The sequence below is a fragment of the Styela clava genome, chromosome 6, assembly GCF_964204865.1.
Source record: "Styela clava chromosome 6, kaStyClav1.hap1.2, whole genome shotgun sequence".
Taxonomy (NCBI): Eukaryota; Metazoa; Chordata; class Ascidiacea; order Stolidobranchia; family Styelidae; genus Styela; species Styela clava.
The window spans coordinates 16,883,232-16,903,844 of NC_135255.1; the positions used below are offsets into that span (position 1 = coordinate 16,883,232).

At 36.2% G+C, this 20,613-nt stretch overlaps 3 protein-coding genes across 10 annotated transcripts in view; 1 reads left to right on the forward strand and 2 right to left on the reverse strand.

Annotated features, from left to right (window-relative positions):
- Window positions 1-14,784, reverse strand: part of LOC120330257 (uncharacterized) — a 292,402-nt gene extending 277,618 nt beyond the window's left edge. For 2 of the 4 annotated variants that reach the window (XM_078113709.1, XM_078113708.1), the window contains exons 1-7: window positions 14,470-14,771; window positions 13,151-13,290; window positions 12,354-12,484; window positions 11,662-11,778; window positions 11,114-11,266; window positions 7,394-7,514; window positions 1,792-5,817 (exon numbers count right to left, since the gene is read on the reverse strand). In XM_078113709.1, coding sequence (XP_077969835.1) covers window positions 5,498-5,817; window positions 7,394-7,514; window positions 11,114-11,266; window positions 11,662-11,778; window positions 12,354-12,484; window positions 13,151-13,290; window positions 14,470-14,651 — 1,164 coding nt within the window. In that variant the 5' untranslated portion in view covers window positions 14,652-14,771 and the 3' untranslated portion in view covers window positions 1,792-5,497. Of the gene's footprint in view, window positions 1-1,791; window positions 5,818-5,906; window positions 6,145-7,393; window positions 7,515-11,113; window positions 11,267-11,661; window positions 11,779-12,353; window positions 12,485-13,150; window positions 13,291-13,962; window positions 14,152-14,469 lie in introns of those variants that run through there. The other 2 variants (XM_078113710.1, XM_078113711.1) reach the window with 2 other exon arrangements.
- The window catches only part of LOC120330887 (uncharacterized), a 394,767-nt gene that overhangs the window by 317,641 nt on the left and 56,513 nt on the right, over window positions 1-20,613 (forward strand). The window lies entirely within an intron of this gene.
- LOC120332007 (deoxyribose-phosphate aldolase-like) overlaps window positions 374-20,613 on the reverse strand; it is a 77,831-nt gene continuing 57,591 nt past the window's right edge. For 2 of the 3 annotated variants that reach the window (XM_078113716.1, XM_078113715.1), the window contains one exon: window positions 645-1,236. In XM_078113716.1, the coding sequence (XP_077969842.1) occupies window positions 1,028-1,236 (209 nt within the window). In that variant the 3' untranslated portion in view covers window positions 645-1,027. Of the gene's footprint in view, window positions 610-644; window positions 1,237-20,613 lie in introns of those variants that run through there. The other variant, XM_078113717.1, reaches the window with a different exon arrangement.

Below are 20,613 nucleotides of genomic sequence, written 5' to 3' on the forward strand. Positions count from 1 at the left end.
CGATGAATTATTTTGAACCCAGGTACAATTGTTTCTCGGGACACGATTTAAAATTCAGTCTAGTTGCCCAATGCCCAATATTGTTGAATTTAGTCAAATCAATCGAGGTTTGAGAATGAAGCAGGAAATACAGGAGTGTAGTTTTCTGTATTCGTTGACACTTATTGAGTAGCTGAATATTTGACTATATTTTTATTTGCTTCGCAATTGAATTTGAAACATCGTGCTTGGCGGTAAACAATGTTGTATTCAGTCTGGTCATTCGGGGTGGTGGCATTCATAAGAAAAGAATTGTTCCTCGAATCCAAGTTATTTTACTGCAAAATATGCTGAGAGTTAGGGACACACTTGTCATTGCACCTTGCCTAGCCATCGCCGTGCTGTCACTCGCGAAATGTGCAAACCTTTACTTCGGGTCCGGTAAGCAGCCATTCCGCGAAGCGGCGCAAGCAGCGCAGTCGAACATTGATTTTATTGAATTATTTGTTTGTTGTTTACTTGAAAGCATTGTTGCTGATATATATTCCACGAAACAAACCAAAAATTACTTAAATATAAATGAGTAGAAGATAAGCACGTTGGCGTACCACCCTCGCTTGCTCAGTAGTCCTATAAATGCAAGAAAAATGATGATAATATAAAAGTAAATGAATGTTCTGCAACCCTTGTTCCCAGAAACTTTTTCGTATATATAGTAAAATACGATAAATGAGGAAGCCAATAAAAATCATGTGGCAGACCACAGACTGATGAAGTGATGTTACTTAGCAAAGTAACATTCCCATTGTTTCAAATGGATGGACATAAAAAGACTAGCAAATAGATCAAAATAACAAAAAAGATAAACTATACACATGACGAGAGTGTGATTGAGTTTTGAACAAAAACAAACTATGAGTTATCAAAAATAATTCACTTAAATAAATTTTTAAATAGGATGCTATTCGGTAACGCCATCCTCAAGATGTCCTGCGCATCATTAACACCTTCACAAGCTGCAACTTATAGGTAAAGATCGAATAGACTGCTAATCCCATACAAAGCGACACAGGTATACCATTAATTCATTGCAAATAAATTTGACATAGATTTTCATCCAACCTTTCCAATCTCCATGTAAAGCTTTGGTTCTGTAAATCACAATATCAATTTCAGAAGCTCCTGACTCAACTGCCCTTTGAATTTCAATCAAATTTGTTTCTAAAGGAGTCTGTCCTGCAGGAAAGCCAGTTGCAACTAGAAAATAACAAAATAACATTTATTTCGGTAATAATCATTATGTACAGACTGTATACCAAAAGTTATCCAAAGGTAATTCAGGCTGGCTATTCAGTGAAATAAAAGCAAGCATTTGTAATGACTATAGCAATATTCCTACTATAGAGCATGATTGATTTACTTTCCATGTTAGCATATCAAAAGGGTATCCAGGGAAAAAAGACAAATGTTGCAATCTGAAATCCCAATTTTATTGCAATATTATTTTAAATTTTATTTAATAAGAAGTTAGCAAAAATAGCTGCTTTTCTAATTAGAGTTTGAAGCCATATTCACCAAATTCATAGATTGTTAAAATTCATATGATTTTCTCATCTGGACCCAGGTATGGAATTTATAGCGCAATGGGATTAGAGTTCTCTATACATTGAAAAAAAAATGGTTTCGCAATCTGCACATCATTCAAAATTTGCACTTCTCCTCGGGCTGCAAAATTTTTCCTTGAGGGCCGCAGGTTGAACACCCCTGTTTGCGTAAATAATAGTAATAGGTCGAACTAAACCGTGATCCAACCTGATGCAACAGGTATATTATTAATTCCAGTCGCTTTCAAACATTGAACTGCTTCTTGCACTCTGGTTGGGTAGACACACACAGCTCCTACTGCTATACCTGCAGATTGCAATTCATTACATTACTAAACAAAATAAATAGTAGGAATGATAAGAACTATGAAATAATTTGGATTTAGTCATCCCAAGAAATATAGGTACTCCCGTAGTATGTGTACCAGGTTAGGGTTAGGCAACTTGATGTAAAGTAGGCGAACAAAATTAGTTACCTCCATATTGGTACACCCACTTCTCCAGCGCCCAAAAAACAACGGTGTACGAGGGTTTAGAGTAGAAACCATACCACGCGAAGAAATAATTAGTAGCGGAGAGATATACAGAAAATGCTTAGGCAAAGTTATTCGCAAAATTCTGGACACAAGCTATAGTCAAAAATCAACGTGAATTTTACGTTTTTTGTCAATACAGCACGCATAGTATCTTTTGACAAAAGTAAGACTTCTGTAACGACTTCATCAAGACTTGTGGATGTCTTTTTATGCATGCCGTGTATCGGGGAAATAAACGCGTTGAAAATCATTTATGTAGCGAGTGTTCGGAAGTCTTCTTAACTAGGCCTAAAGCGACTAACAAAAGTAGAGTATTGGTATTTTCGTTAACCGTCGGCCTAGCTTTTTGACTGTTAAGTCTTAGCCCGATCATTAAAAAACTCACACATACGTTTTTCTCTTGTGATTTTTATTCAACCAACCATTTTCTTTGCGTAAAAACACGTTACGTTTTGTCGTCCGTCCCTCGAATTGGGGTTTGACCACAAAGTTGATTTTCCGATGGGGTTTCGACTTTGGACCGACGTGTTGTCACACGCTTTAGCAACGCTTTTAATTTCTCCCAATTGTTTGAATTCGACAAATACGTATTTGTACAAAAAATGTTGTCTAAACAAGTTCGATCGCTCGATCCCGGTGCACGTTTGGCAGCTAAAGTCGAATTATGATTTAAATGCAATCCAACACTCACAGTAGCTTTAAAACTGCGAATCTTTTATCAGTATGTTATCGCTTGATTACGAGCCAGCTAAATCAAAGTTCTGGTTGAATGTTTTGCAGTTCGTTGGTAGTTGAATATAAAATGTTGAGATGCACTGTTATGTTGATAACAAATAACACAAAAATGCTACATGAAATGTATTGCTTTTGACATATATAGAAATAAGAATAAGTTAAATGTTTATTAAACTAGCGGACAAATACTGAAAGATGCCTAGCTAATCAGGGAAACGCCCAGATATTCGTCAAAGCTGATGATACTGGGGTGACTTCGTATGCTTCGGTAAAGCGGTCCTTTGTACTAAGCCTCAGAGACACGTTCGTCATCGCACTTTGCTTCAGCTCTCACCGAAGAACTGTGGAGTAAACCCTGTGGGGCGTTTTAGACTTCTTTCCAACACCTGGTTCGCGTTTTCAATCAACGATCACCACCACGTAACTTGAAGATGACTTCGCCATTAAATTTAATCTTTAGTTGAAATTCATATCGTTGATATATTTTTCCACCGAAACAAACAAGAGAGGTCTTATGTTTAATTTAAAGGAAATGAGTTCTCAGGTATTTACATCTGACTTTGCTAGCTTTGTAATTCGTTGGCACATTTTCATATAACATCGGTACAGTTCTCTGACATTCGACTTTAATTTATATAAAAAGCGCCAAGTCGTGTATAAATTACCTCCATTTTGCCAAAAAAATATTCCCATCAAAGAAAATAACTAAAGCCAATAATATAACGATTCGGGATTCTATTGGAAACATATTAACACCATTACCACCTCTTTTGCTGCATTCCTTCTTTTGCCTATTTCGAACTTTTCATTACCCATCGGTAGTATAAAAACTCCGATTATTGTTCGTCTTCAATGGATCATTATATGGTTAGTTTCACGGTCAACTTGCACTCTGACTTTTGCAAATTTGAACAGTTTAAAGTGTGCTTAAATGTGTATTTTAATAATACTGAATAAGTAAACAATATTAGCAACACTTTATGAGAGTACCTCAAAAATAAATAAATTCATTCCTGAAAGGAATTCAACTCATTAGAAATTCCAGCTTTGATCGTTAGCCAGACACAATTGACTCTGACTTCTATGGACTTTTTATTGTGCGCTTAAATGTGTATTATGATAATAGTAGACAATCTTTGGAGGGAGCGTGAAGCTAATTAAAAATAAAAGCCGTTGTTAGATTTGTCCTTGCCCGCCTTATTTTGGATATTTACATTTCGTTATTGTTTAGAGATTGCGATTCCATCCACGTATTTTCAACGTGTTTTTGAATAAAACATGCTTTCTCCTTACTACCTGTTATTTGTAGCTTATAATTAGCTAGTTATTTTTGTGGCGAGACGCGAGACAAATTCTAAAGGGAGGCGAGGCTTAAAGTTTGAGAACCATTGCTTAGCCAGATTGTCTAGTTAACTGCTATTGATGTCAATTGTCAATGCAGGATAGTATCGGTACGGCACATGAACCCTGTCATAACATCAATTGTCCGGTTCTTCTGCTCTTAATTCATCTTATAGCAGGAGTCTCAAACTCGCGGCCTGGGGGCCATTTGCGCACCGCGGGACGATAGTTTGTGGCCCCCGCCTCAGTATGAAAGTTTAATGTTAGTGTGTCACTTAGCTCAGTTCGCATGATTGGCGATGAATACATTTGAAATAAGTTCATTTACGTCACAATCACTAATTACAGTATTATTATCTTTTCAATTTAGTCTATTATAGTATTGTTATCTTCAGTTATTTTTCAATTTAGTCTCTCTCGTCTCAATTTGGTCATTTATGTTTTCAACTTGTTTTGTGTTTGTAGAAATTTGAAAAGATTTGAATTTTTTTAAACTACGGTAAGCTTTCATTGTGGAAAACCTGATGCGGCCCGGATCCACCCAGACTCTGCCTCCAGTGGCCCTGGGTAAATTTGATTTTGAGAGTCCTGTCCTGTCGATATAACATTAGATTCAAAATGATTTTGCCTAAAATAAATCCGTCTTAGATTCTCCATCTTCAATATCAAAGGGTTTTCTTTCGGAAATTGCAGCCGGGCTTTTGAAATATAGATAATTCACTGATATAGAAGAGAGTATGTATCGGATGCTGCTGATACCTTGATTTAGACCAGAGGTTGGAAAGGTATTTGAACCACAGCCAAAAATTTTGCCCATCCAGACTGGCGGCCATGCAAGTGTGACGTAAAAAGTTACATTTTATAAACAATATTTACAGTGCTATAGAAGGAAAAGTCGAAAACAAGAAGCCACTTGCTGAAACTAAATTTAATCGCAATATCAACCGATTCCTTGATCAATTTTTTAGCTGAAACATCCAAATTCGGTTTTACCTTGGTTGTGGCAGCATCGGGCGGGCCAGATTCAAGTAGACAACGGGCTGGTTTTGGCCTGTGGGTCGTAGTTCGCCCATGCCAGATTTTAGACTCTACAAGACAACTTATACAAATCCTGTGAATTGCAAACATGAGCCACAAGTTATAATTGAATTTCCAAATCACATTTGCCTCTTAATATAACAGCAAACATCGGCCTAAGCGCTGCTATGTCGATCACTTTGGTTTAAATTACATTCTAAAAGTCTATAAATTATTATTTCATCATAAAATATCAACTAATCTCACACACTAAGAATCGAGATGTTACGATCTTCCCCTAAAACTGCCTCTCTTAGGTTCAGGCACAAAGTTTTGGGGGTTCATAATTGGCACGTTATAAAACAAGGGTGCTGCAGTAGCAGGTCTACAAATCAACACTCCTTTGCCCTTTTCTGGGCCAGTTTTTACGAGCCCTTTTCTTTTTTGGTTCGCAGTTTTTGGTCTTTGTCGAATTGTTGCATGTTTTTCTGCTATCATCATTTTGTGCTGGCGACGTACTGATTCCTTGGTGTCTTTGTCTGCTAGTGGGCCAATCCACGGTGCTGGATTACGATAAGATGGTGCGGGATACTCACTCACTGTACCTGTAATAAATATACATATATTTACGAGGTTGTGTTCTCTACTAATATTATTAGAGGAGAGCCATGGGCCATAACATAGATTTTCCAATCTTTTTGGTGTAGCAGAATACCAGAGGCTTAGGAACCCCATGAAATTGATTACAGCTCAGGTAAAGCCTTTGCAACGCAAAGAATTAAAATTACTTGCATGCACCAGATTTTAAACTAAATTAAAAATCTGTTTCGAGAGCCTCACACCATGAAAGACCAGCCGCGGGCCACAAGATTTTTCCTTTCAGGTCACATTTGGCCCGCATGTTGCACACCCCTGATGTAAAATATGTCAATCTAAAAAATGTGAAATGGCAATCTCACACCTGTAGGTCTTTAATGGAACACAAGCAAAACACAAATTTTATATGGATATATTGTACCAGCGTATGTGTTCATATTTAAATAACATATGACTCTCAAACAAGACGGTAGGATTGTCGAACTAATACAGACTATCGAATTGGAATGGAAACTTGTGGAACCCATCGTCTGTACTGGTAAAATCCCAGCATATCCGTGGAAATCGCTGACCTAAACGGTTAAAAAATAGGTTGAACATACATTCAGTTCGGTTTTGCATCACATCCCAATGTGCTTCTAATTCAATCTGCCGTTATCAGGGGTGTAGCTTAGAGGGAATGTTTCGAGGGTCAGATCCCCCTCCCTTTTTTTGAAATGTAAAAAAAGAAACATTTTTCTGTATCACACAGCATTGTTTCAGAGCTTGAAACACTTTTTAGATCCTCAACACACTTAAAAAACCACAATTTCCTGCCTCTGTTCGCACCCGCTAGCTTTTATGGTCCAACTTGGCAAATTCCAGAAACCCTTTTTGAAATTTCCTGGCTTCGATTTTGACTCAGAAAGTTGGAAATAACGAAATACAAACAGCCCAGTACTGGAGTGTACTGCTACTATTTTACTTGCAAATCCCAGAATCAGTGGGACACTACCCGAATCATACTCTCAAATTATTAGATAACTGACTTCACAACAGATGTATCCCCATACTACAGAGTAAAATATTTTGTCAATTAGAGAAATATTCTTTCGACTTTGTGAGCCTGTTACTGACTTTTCCATTTTGAAAATTCCCGTCTACGTCCCTGGTTGTTATCATATTACCCCAGCATGTCACGACTGGTCAAAGGTTTTATAAAAAAGCACTGCTATAAAGTGACTTGAACCTTTGATTCTGACTCGGAAAAGTTTGAAATAAGAAATACAACGAGCTAACTTCACAGACCTTGCAGCCATGACTGCAGAATTGAAATTTACTGCTAAAAGTCAGACTTTCAAATCCACAGAATCAGTCGGACTTTTCCAGAGTCTTAGCTAAAAATTTGTTGGTTTGTTAGGTCAAAGTTTTCACTTTGAAGTAATGGAACGATACATTTGTCGTGGAGTCATTTTTCAAATAAATTGGGAGCATGAGAAATATTCTGTGGACTTTGTTAGTCTGTTACGACTTTTTCATTTCAAGCAATCTTACTACCAACCACCATCAATAATCAAAGTAAAAAAAAGTTCAAACATTTAAAACCTTGTCTTGGAGAAGCACGTTGTTTTTCATTGACTTTTTTCAGCCATTTCTGAAAGCATTCTTCATTTTTCCTTCTTCTTTCATCCTCTTTCTGTTTCTCTTCAAGTTTTTTTCTCCTTTCCTTTAAAAAAAATAACATCTACAAATCCTTTCAATGTTACCCGCAAAGCAAAGAGGTTGATTTTCAAAGAAAAAGCAAGTTGGTCACATTATTATTTCTTTGTAACAAATTTTAATAAACATTTTTGAAATTTTAACACTTGCTTTTTTATCTTAAAAATCTGAAAAAACATTGATTACAAGTTTAAGTAATTGCAAATCATTTTTGCAGTATATGGGACAGTAAAACAATATGATTGATGATTTTTTAAGAAACACCTGGAGTCAGAATATATATTGTCAAACTTCAGTATCTCCTCGAAAGCCATCCTGAAATCATTTTTTTAAAATCCATTTATTCATACGTCTTGGCAGATTGCAATTTTAAGACAGGAGCAGGCTATAAGCTACCACAGTTAAAACCAAAGTAGCAATGTCACATTTTTCAGAAATGGACTGTTTTTGATATCGTGTCATTATGGACCAGGGAGCATTATTTGATCTTGGTTTCAAAGCTTAATCAGTTTTAGTTTTGATTCTAGGTAGAGCCTAATGTCCATTTTTGGCTGTACAGATACCAATACACAAAAATTTGATTTTAAGAGCAGGTTCTATTTTGTATTGAACTCGCTACTATAATTTCCCCCATTTCACAAAGTGTATATATAGGGTGTCCATAAAGTCTTAAAAAAATTTAAAATTACCAAGGAAATTTATCGATACCATATATTGTTTTAGCCCTCACAAATGCATTAAATGAGGTAAAAATACTTGAACAATTACTGATTGAAAAACAACAAACCTGGTTAAGATATATTGAGAACTGACTATAACAAAATTGAAATTGTAAAGAAACTTGATGGTATGTCAATGTGTAAGCTGCATGGCATATGGCACACATAAATCTAATACATAACACTCGAAACACCAAATATGCTGCGGCGCACATAACCCATTTGCTGTGGTCGTGAGAACAGGTCTGTTTTATGGGGCAACAGCATGAAAAATTCAAAATAACAGGGAACCAAGGTCATCAGAAAAATATTGCTACCATTGTATATGTGAAGTCGACATAATCGAATATAATCCGCAATGCGTTGAAAACTTATAACAACCATTTTTAATATTATATGTAGCAATAGTTATCATATTGAATTGTCTTGGGGAAACATAGCGAGACTTTATGAATTGAGAGGCTTCAAGTATCGATCAAAAACAGGTTTTCTGATTATCATGATATTCCAAGAACAGCTTCGGTTTGAATCCAACCACTATGTAAGAGTAATTAAAATACTTAAGTTGAAGACAGCATTGTGTACACCAGAGATCTGGCCCACTCATGCCAGTAGAAATTATGAATATAGTTTTTATTGATATAAATTTGCGTTGAACATTTGATAAAAATAACGAATCATTGGCTAAAATTAAACCATAATTGCCCATGTATTATCTGCGCCTAAAGCTAATGTGCTATTGTTGTGCATTAGTTGTTATGCTAGGTATTTGTAAATAAACTTGTTTTTTATTCATATTGAGATTCGTGTTTATTATGTGTAACTGGCCCACTCAAGAAAGGGTAGACCAGGGGGGGGGGCAAGGTTTTTGGACTAAAGTTTTCCCATCTAGGCCAACCGATATATCGGGCCGATATTGCGTGTTTACCGATATATCATATCGGCCCAACCGGCCGATATATCTGGCCGATATATATCAGCGTTAGTCGCTTTTCCACGTTCTAAAAAATGAGTCTTTTTCCCCGGGAAATATCTGCGGCCGAGCGTTTTCTTTTTTTCGCTTCTCTCATTTTGCCTCTCAATGAACAGAGAGTTCTCTTCTATATTTCTCTCTTTTATCTCTTCGTGCGGCGCAAAATCCTCGCCTTCGAATATCTTGCGTCCCCACTAGACTTGCACGTAATCGACAAGGATCAATTTTGTAATTACGGCAAAATCGATTACGTAATGACCCCGTAATTGCGATATTTTTTCACGCATTTAAACCTATCATAAAAACCATTTGAAACCACTTCTTTTCCGAATGGGACATCGAAGTTTGGTTTAATATCCCGACAGTACTACACGCCGGCGACAGATGTTAAAGACAAATACCAAGGAGTGAATTCAAATTGTATTTATTCTGATTTTTATCTTTTGTGTTGATTTGATTTTCCTTTATCACCTTCGGAAATTAACCGTCCCAATTTTATGCGATCAATTTTATCATTACCAACACTGGTATACGGATATTTATGAAACAATAGTTGCCTTTTTTTTAAATCGACTTTCGTATTGAATAAAAATGTCGGGTTTCCAAGTTATTAATCAACGACGAGCGTATTCTTTCGTTTGATTTTACCTGCGCTTGCCTCGCGACGAAGACTTGTTATTGCTCTGTTTTTTACATTATCCGACTTTGCTACCTAGTTAGCATTTTGCAATAATTATTGATGCTGAATTATTGACGATATTCCGATTACCAAGCTTCGTTTTATATCAAATCATTTCGCGGCCTAAATGTTATAACATTATTTGCGATAAATTTAGATCACATATTAATTATTTAGCCGGCGGTAAATTCTTACCCGTAACTCGTTGTAAATTAATGCTAATAAATTCTATTTTGTTTTTTAATGTGCTGTAATTTGTATTAATAAAAGTGTTTGAGTCGGGAAAATAAAGTAGCCTTCTCTCCCTTTGCTCCATAGCGGCGGTAAAATTCGTTTCATGTCTGTTTCACGGAGAGAAAGAAAAATACGCCTTCCGGAATTACAATCAACTATCACACATTCTTATTTATCGTTATCAGCGCCGAATAAAAAAGATACCGAATCGTGAAGACAAAAAAGTCTGTCGGTGTTAATTGCGTTACGGTGATAACGCTCATAATAATATCATTTTGATCGTGAAACCAAACGCTCAAACGGGATGGCGACTTTACGTAATTTGTAACTTCCTTTCCGTAACTCGAAATAATTACGTAATTCCTTAAATTACGTGCAAGCCTAGTCCCCACCTACTACTGTATGGATCAAAGTGGACTTCTATAAGCTTTTTACTGATTGCCCTTTTTCTTTCGTGCTTGGTTTTTTCAAACTTTGCCTTCAGTTTTGTGCATTAATGTGTGTTCTTATTAATTGCTGTGAAACTTTTATCAATGATGCAAGCACTGTGTAGGACTGCTTTATTTTTCAACATAAACTTTTGATTGACTGAAACTGAATTTTTCTTTCTGTTTGTATTTATCGCGGGTTCAGGTTGTAGATATCGGTATGTCGATATCGGTTATCGGTCACTAGTTGGCCGATATATCGTTATCGGTATCGGTGCCAAAAAGTGATATCGGTCGAGCTCTAGCTTAAACATCAAACTTTGGTGTTTAGTTTGGCTAAGACAAGTTTATTTTTTCCAACCAGTAAAAAACAAAAAACATTCATAAATATAAAGAAAAATGATATTTACATTACTGGGAAGGGAAGGCGCAGGGAACCAATACCAGTTATCGAGCTGCGACACCCGTATGGCAGCATCAGGTGGGTCAGACTGAATTACATACCGGCCAGACGTGGCCTGTGGGCCGTAGTTTGCGCATGTCAGTTGTAGACACTGTTAGTCGAAGACTTACCTTCTCTTTTTGCTCTTTTTCAATTTCATTTCTCTTTTCCACCCATCTCTCGTACGCTTGTTTCGATTTTCTCTCAATTTCTCGTTTTTCTTGTATTTTCATTTCTTCCTTCAACATTTGTTCACGCTTCTCAATTTTCGTCTGCAACTTCATCTGAAAATAGTTAAGTTTGTTAATTTAAATATTTCTTCGTTTAATTTAGTTGCTTTACTACATAGGTGAAAAAAGGGTGCTCTAGAAGTGTATGTACCGATATGGAGGTAACTAATTTTGTTCGATTACTTTATATCAAGTTGTGTAAAGGGACTGAAACCTATGGGCAGGAGGTATATTTACTTGGCTAACACAGACAGTCGTAATAGAACTAAAATAAGGAAAATCGGAATAAAATTATGGCCGAACCCTTATCTGGTACACACACTACGGAAGTACTCTCATTTTTAGAGTCCAATGCATAAAACAGCATATTTGCAGAATTCAGAAAAACATAGCATGTTTGAATCCAACACTAAGTCACTAACTCCGAAGTTTCAACGTTTATAATTCACCTTCAATAACTTTTCTTCACACCACTGCTGATGTTTTAATTCAGCTCTTTTCTTTAAATCTTCCTTTTCCATTCTTTTTCTTTCCTCTCTTTCTTTTTCTTCTTTTTCAACTTGTCTCTATAAACACAAATAATTGCATCGTTAAAGCGAAACCAGCGTTGGATACAAGGATCTACACCTTAAATTATATGTCAAGCCGGTCCAAGCACTCAAGTTATTCTTGGATGCTGCGATTGCCTAGTGCAGTGTTTCCCAACCTTTTAAAGTGCTCCTGGCCCTCTTCCGAAGGCCACCTACGACAATTTATCGTACTTTCTTGCAATAAAGTAACAGTATTTTGGATTCTAGGTGGACACAAGATTTACACTGGTATCGACATGGCCTATTTCAGTTGAATTGTTATGCAAATTAGTGCATGATCAGTTTTGTGGAAACAATACGTAGTGTCGCAAAAAACTAAATCATATTTCACCAGAAAATTTTGAAATGAGATATTTATCCAGACTCAAAATAAGTCTATCAGTAGGTGTTCTAGATCATTTTGTCAAAACAACAAACTTTCCTAGTTTTACAAAGATGACTGACGTCTGGTCAATTACACTGTCACAACCAGCATTCATTTGAATATAACAAACTCCCTCAAACAAGAAACAACGTTAACTGAAAAACCATGGCTTGAATTGCATACATACCTGTATTTTTATGTCTTCTCTCTCCTGTTGTAACTTTTTGATCAACCAATCTTCCCAAACACTCAAATCTTTTTTGTCACCATCTTGTGGCATTTTCATTAATTCAATAGTGTTGTCATGAGAATTACAATCTAAATGATAATCAATTGAGAAATTGAATAGTATGAAATGGATTTCTATATTATATTAGCCTGTGGCATGAAAAAGAAGTGCATTAGCAAACAAGGACCCAATTTTCATGACTCTACTGCAGTAGTTCCCAGCCTGTGGTACGCTGGAGCTTTTCATGTGGTACGCAAGCGACTTTGATTTATTGAAACAATTAAGATTTGAGTTGGCTAACGCTTCATACTGTATGTATTCCCTTAGCAACGCCCATAGTGCTACTGCTACCAATCCTTATCTTTGGAGATCGCCCATGTCCACTACTGCCAACGTAATACAAAACGAGACGGGTATATTTACCCGTTTATACTCCCATAGCGCATTAATTGTGCCATTGTTCTCTGCCATTTGTGGCAATTTATGGAATATTCGAATTAATTTTTTATATGATTGAATGGCAAATCCCAATTTTGACCAAGGAACAGGTCATCAATTAGAAATAAGAATAAAGAAATTCAATGTAACCGTATATTATAAGTAATAAGCATGCTTTAACAAACCCTTATTATCAAATAGTTAGCTGAGCAATAACAAATGATAACTAAATTATAGTATTAGTATGTGGAATTGTATAAATAGAGAACGCATATATCGTTGGCAAGTTTCTCAGGCAAATAACAAAACCATCCTACCCTTCAATGGCGAAGTTCGTCGAATTATTCGTTCCCTTTTCGGTGGAGAAGATGAGGGGCCTGGCGCTGACGACGGGACAAGATTTTTAGGTTTGTCTTGTTGATATCTCGTAGTTGATGCATACTTAGGTGGTGGGATCCTACAGAACAAAGTTGTTGTCATAAGAAACAAATTAAATATAATAACCGTAATACTGGCGCACCATGCATAAAGGTAGAAGTTTCAGAATTCCATTTGAAGTAAATTTGATAATGAGCAATGAGGTAAAATGCATTTCATGTCCAACAGTAAGGCACACTTTTCAATTTCCAAGAATGTCCTGTCATTTGGTTCAATAAAACCAACACTCCATGTGTCTCACAAACTGGGGGTATATGGCACGATGACACGCGCCAAGCTTGTCTTGATAATAATCTAAATTAATCGTGACCGTCGTGTGAGGAGGAATTCAATGATGACGTTTTTAGATTGCACTTCTTTGTAGTTTTTTGCCCAACCTCATTTTACTGTAATTTTACCGATATTGAGGGACAACTAGTCTATGTCCAGATGTCCCCGAAAGGAGAGGTGTTTGTTTGTTCATTGACAATTAGGATTCTCTGAAACGAGACAATGTCTCTTGATCTGTAAAGTGTGCCGTACTGTCCTAAGAGATAACCGCAAATATCTTTTACATCATCTCTAGATATCTCATGGTAATGTGTTTTGAGTAGCAAGTGACTATTACTACAGCACTATATATATAGATATAGTCACACAATTTTTAGGAAATCTATAGTAAGATGCATTATCCAGTTATCCATGACATTACAGCATTAGGTTGACAGACATTGCAGCATTCGGTTGAATTGTAAAGATGTTACTAAACATCACTGGCAGACTGAATACCTAGCTGGTTCAATGTGTATTAAATAACTGTGTAACACAACTTGAATTAAATCATGACAGTAAAGACGTAAAGTGATTGCTGACAATTGAAATCCAAATCATACCGGTACCTGCATACCGGTACGGTACGCCGGGTACGGTACCGGTACCGTACCATACCGGTACCGGTAACGCCAGAAGACCAAAAATTCTGTAAACTGGCTCATTTTATACAATTCAACAATTTATAAAATACTGGTACCATAAATGGAAAAACATACAGCAATGATATACTACTGTACTACCGTACGGTATTTGCCTGCTAGAATTGAATCATTCTAATAACAGGAATATGGTATCGGAATATGGGATTTGCAGATTTGTCGGTACCGGTATGTACCCATTATAAAAAATGTGAATCTACAGAACAGAATCGAGAAATATAACTCACTTCGAAGATGCTGTGAATGATGATGACTTGAATGAGTTGGAAGGTGATTTAAAACTTACTGACGATCGAAATTGTGGACTAGATTCGTTGTCAGAACTTTCAAATGAGTCGGAGTACGCACCTTCTCCCCTACGTACTGGAGACAGAAGATCATATGTATCATCTAAATCCTCACGATTCATACTTCAACTATAAATTCCAACTTTTCAGCCGTAGACTGCATTAAAAAAATATTCTGAAGCCGCGACCAGGAAGCGAATCGATTCTTTAAAACGAAAAGTAAATATTATGATGCGCTTCATGAATTGGCTGTAGCGACAATAAATATCCATGGCGGTTGGTCGACTCGGGAAGATAAACTCGGTGGTCGCCACGGAAAAATCATAAATCATAGAAAAATCAACTGAAAAATTTATAGCAACTAATAATGGTGAAATGGACTTATCCAGCCAATGATGTAACTTGATACTCGTACCGGTAATTGTTTATTTTAGGGCCGGGTGGTTTTTTGAACCTACCAGAACCATTTTATTGAGCTTATCGGGTTTCCTCTCCCCCGAGATAAATATGAAAATTACATATACGGGGTGAATACGGAAATTCTCCTCGTCATACAGCCACATCAACTGATATTGTTTTAACAACACTTGTGAATTGTTGACCAATTTATTCAAATTACGTCGCAGTATAGTACACTGACATTTAACATTTTACACTCCCAGCGTCCTAATGTCATTGGTGCGTCAAAATCGGATGCGATTACCGAAGCCAGTTTGGAAGGGGCATTGTGATTGTAGTGGTAGAGAAATGTTTGTCGTGACACATCAATTCTCTGATTTGCGGCAGAAGTTTTTAAATTAAAGGCAATTCAGTCTGATTTCAGTTCAGTTATTTTTGTGCAACATTCAACTAGCTCACTGCCGGGCAATGAACAATTGTCAAACACCCAATTTAACGACGAATGAGAATCGCTTAATGAATATACGTAAACACTGTCGCAGGTAAAAGATATCGGGTCTGAAAAACCTCATGCTCGCCACACACGTAGAATGAAAAATTGATTGGTAAAATGGAAAGACTTCGTCTTTTCACAAATAACTAACGAACATAAATATTGAATTTTTTTCCTATTTTCACGTGTTTTGTTTATGTACGTATAGCAAGTACTTCGTATAAATAAACTATGGTTATCTCGACTGACTATACCTTTTGTTTCGTGACAATGGACTCGGCCTTTGAAACTTTATTCAGCCGACGATATAGCCTACATAGTAGGCCCACAAACATTTTCGCCATAGAGGTGTTCCAAAATCGATATTATTAATTTATGAAAATGCTCGGATTATCATGGAATCTCTTTTGAGGAGCGTTCAATTGTATCTCAAACAGATCAATATAGATAGCGAATATTGATCAAATTAGGCATTCTTTATAGATTTGATTTTTACATTAAGCCAATTCCATTATAGATGGCTGTCGTACTGCTTTAACGTTATTTTTGTGATAGAAGTCGCGAGTAGCTCTGAGATGTCTTTAAGCAGAGACACCTACAATGCTGGTACAGTGTAAAGCAGGATTGGGCAAGGTTTATGAATCGGGAGCCAAAAGTTTTGCTCACCTAGACTGGCGGGCCATGTAAGTGTGACGTAAAAGTTACATTTTATGAACAATATTCACAGTTCTATTTAATGCAAGAGTCTTGCTGCACACTTACAGAAATATATTTCTTCAACGTTTCGTCTGACCAACGACTAACGTCTGACTAAGGTCAGACTTCCTCAGACAAGCATAGTTGTAAAATGATTGCCTGATGAAGTCTGACTTTGGTCAGACGAAACGATACAGAAATATATTTGTGTAAGTGTGCAGCAAGACTTTTGATTTAAATGGAATAGTCATTTTCACTCTTGCTATAGCATTCTTAGTAGTTAGTTTCACCCCAGTTTTGATTGTTGCTTAAACGTTAGACGGCCACAGCAAATGACACAGTAGCTGTTGATTAGCGTTATATTTGGCGTTGCAAAAGTTATGTGTTATATTTATGTAAAGAGCATCATGTTTATGTAGCTTACGTAGTGACATACATATGCATGTTTTGGAATACGGGAACTTATTGTTAGTGAGTTGGATACAAAAAAAACTTCAACCACTGTATATAGAGAAACGTAGCACATAAAGTAATCTAAGCTGAGTGACTCCATTATGTCTGAAGAAAACCAGAAGCAGCATATTTGGCGATGCGAAAGTTATATATTACGTTTATGTAAAGCGTATAATGTTAATATTATTTACGTTGTAACATACGTATATTTTGAATGAGGAAACTTCTTGTTCGATACAAATAAAACATATTTTTAAAGTTTTCAATTCGGTCACTGGTTACAACTATTGACTATAAGTATATACGTATTACTTGTTTATATTTAATCGAACTAGTAATCATATCCAGCAAGAACATAATTATAAATCTGTTTTGTGTTTGAACTGGTTCATGGGCTTTGTTGATTGCAGTATTGGTTCTGCTTAGTTACTGAAAAGTTTACTCCAGTTGAAACGCGCTGAACATAAATAAGGTGGATTTAATTTCAGAGGAAGTAAATTTGACGCAACTGCTTAGAGTAATGGCTGTGTAGGAATTCAAATTTAGCCAGTTTTTATATATATATTCCCCGTTTAAATAATAACAAGGCGAGGTTACTGAGAGGATATCGAGCCAGTTTAAGCGTGTGATATCGAATACATGTTTTCAAAGTTTTGCCGTATGTGCAGTATTTACCGTCTGGAAATAAGGTGCCTTAATTAGGTATCGTATGTACACTATACGCATATAGAGCAGTTTTCAAGGCAACCTTGGTGACCGTAGTTTCTTGACTTTGTGACTTTGATGACTTTGTGTAGTTCAGAATCATAGTTCCGCGTATAATGGGGATTTTCCGTGTATGAGAAATTCGCCGTAGGAGATCTCATCGCGGAAAATATCGCCGCATAGGAAATATTGCAAGAGCATTTTGCTGTAAAACAAGTACTTGTGAATAAAACGGTTATGTTTAAAGGCTTATGGTATGCTTTTAAATAACGAATCTTTTTTAAATAAGACGATTTTTCATACATTTTCATTTTTTTCCATGCGCGAAATTTCCTAGAACCGGAATTTACTAATTTATTTGCGATATCCGAGACATAAAAATTCTTCATGGTCATCCTGGCAAGATGGTATCAAACTGTCGAAACAGATTCAAAATTCGGCTAGTCCCGAAGTATTTGAACCAAGATGGCAGACACCGGAACATAGTATGTGTACCAATTTAGGGTTATGCCATAATTTTAGATACAAATACTACGAAAGTCACTTGGCTGGTCCCCGAACTCGTAATAGAACTGAAATAAGGAAAATTGGAATAAAATTATGGCCTGACCCCAATCTGGTACACATACTGCGTTCCGGTGTCCTTCATCTTGGTTCACATACATCGGGAGTACCAAAATTGGATATTGATAAAACATAACGATCGACCAGCCAACAGTTCTGTAGAATCTCATCCGATTTGTTGAGGGTTTTTACACCCCTTGAAACACCACTTGAACGTGAGAACTTACGTTCGAGAGAACATGGGTAGAATTCTTGTGTGGATTATCGGGAAAATTATGAAGCCCGCACTTCAGCAATTTCTGAGAGGGATATAAATTCAGTGATCCTGTCAGTAATGTTTAATTTAAAGTATAGTCCATTTAAACGGGCGTCGTTGAAATCACGAGTGAGATATATATTGTAAGTACAGTAAGTGTAGCTGTTTTCCAGCATTAATACATTGTCGGGACGACCACAGTGGTCATACATGCATATATATATATAGCTTACGTAGAAAGTCCCCGCTACGAAATTAATAATTATCCCCTTTAGAGTTATGAATGCAGATTGCGCTTAGAGTTCTAATTTTCAAATCATATCTAACCCTAACTAGACAATAACTTTTTTAAAACGTGGAGGGTTTTTTTTTTTCAAATGTCACATTTTTGCATCAGTGGCGGGGGCATTGTACAAAAGATTCCTTGTTTCTCAATTCAATTTTTCAGAGATTAAAAATATATGAATTGAATGATATTACGTTAATTTTTGCCAGTAATGTTTGAAGTGTAGTTCATGTCAACGGGTGTCGTGGTAATAACGAGTTAGATATATATTATTAGTACAGCGAAAATAGGGTAACTTTGTTTTCTAGCACTGATACATTTTCGGAAGACCGCAGTGGTCATATTTTGGAGATTTTGTAGAAATATCCCGCTAAAACACACACCCCCGCCAGAGCTCGGACTAAAAAATAGTAATCATTCAGATATAGTTAGGAATACTGATCGCGCATGAAGTTCTAATTTTTGAATCTTTTCTAACACTAACAAGACAATTACAAATTTTTTATTTCAAAATGTGGCGGTGTTTTTCGCAAATCTCTCATATATGCTGTAGTAGCGGGGCCTTCTACAAAACATCCCATATTTTTTCAATTCAATTATCAGTGATTAAAAAAGATATAAATTGAGTGATATTATTTGAAGTTCCTTAAATAATGTTCGAAGTACAGTTTGAGTCAAAAGCCTTCGTGGAAATAACAAGTTAAATATTATTAGCACAGCGTAAATAAGATACATTTGTATTTAAACACTGCTACACTTTAGTCACACTGATGAGTGCGATTTGGTATTTTATTGTATTTGTATGTCAAGTCTTCATTTCACTTTTAATACGATTGTGAGGTCCACACCAGCCTGGAAAATATTTCTTGAATCTATGTAATATGTGTTACCAAGCTACATTTTATGGTAAACATTCGTATTTATGTATTACGCTGGGAATGCCTTTGCCTCTAGGTGTTATATTATATATACAGTGTATACATAAAAGTAACATATCCAAATTCTGCACACACTGAAGTCTAAACTGCAACTGAAAAATATTAGCACGCCTTTAAGTGATGGAATTCTATTTTGAATGCTACTCAGTTTTTCTATTTTCCATCTTATCGTTTGCCCATTGATAATAATGCCGTGATCGAGAATAAATTCAGCGCAACCGGTGTTAGCAAAACGTAATTTGCCAACGTTTCAAATTTCTCCACAGAAAAAAATTTATCACGTTATGATATAGAAATGACACTCGCATATATCCATTTTATATAAAAGGCAGCGAAAAGAAAACAATAACCAAGGCGTAAAATCGAATCCAAAAACATGATACCATATCTCAGTAAATTTCAAAGTTCAAACAAACATAAGGACCTAAGTGATTCAAGAGTCTTGCTGCAAACTAACACAAATGTATTTCTGAAACGTTGGAACTATGTATGTCTGAAGAAGTCTGACCTTGGTCAGACGAAACGTTACAGAAATATATTTGTGTCAGTGTGCAGCAAGACTCTTGAATCGCTTAGGATTGTTATCTCTACTCTTGCTACAGCATCCTTGCAATATATGCATACGGGTCCGCCGGCACAAAAGCATAGAAGAAGGATAAGTAGTTAGTCTCGCAGAAACCAAATCATTAGCGCAAGGAATCATAAGGACTATCTAAAATTCTCATGCGGGAACAGAGTCGTTTCTTTATCATACATCGAACTCTTCTTTCCTTTGTTTATGTGTTTATTTGCCCGCCGTGGTTTTTATCTCGTTTTACCTTGCATATATAATTAGTGCAAGATCTTAGTTTTGCCGTGTGGGGAATTAATGAAAAATTAAAATTAGACGAAATAATAATTTCTAGGTCGCGGAAATATTTATTGTCTCCTGAAAGTAAAAAGATTGAAAAGTAAATATGTATCTATTTCGCTTTTTAATATTTGCGTTCACGAAATCCTGTGCTCGATCATGAAGGTTCTGTTCATGTTTAGTATACCAGCATAAGTAAAATTTGTTCAACCCCAATGGCACGTAGGGCGTTTCACAAAAGTAATGAATAAATGCCGATTAAAATTCATAGGAACACACACGGATCTTTACCTATACTTGTAAATTGTAAAGAAATTAGTATAGTAGTCGGTGTGAAAAGTGATTTTTATTTCAAAATGAGCAACTGCAAAGCAACTAAGCGATAACGACAATGCACTAAAACTATCCAAATGTATACTCGGTCTCCAATAACTTGATTTTAGT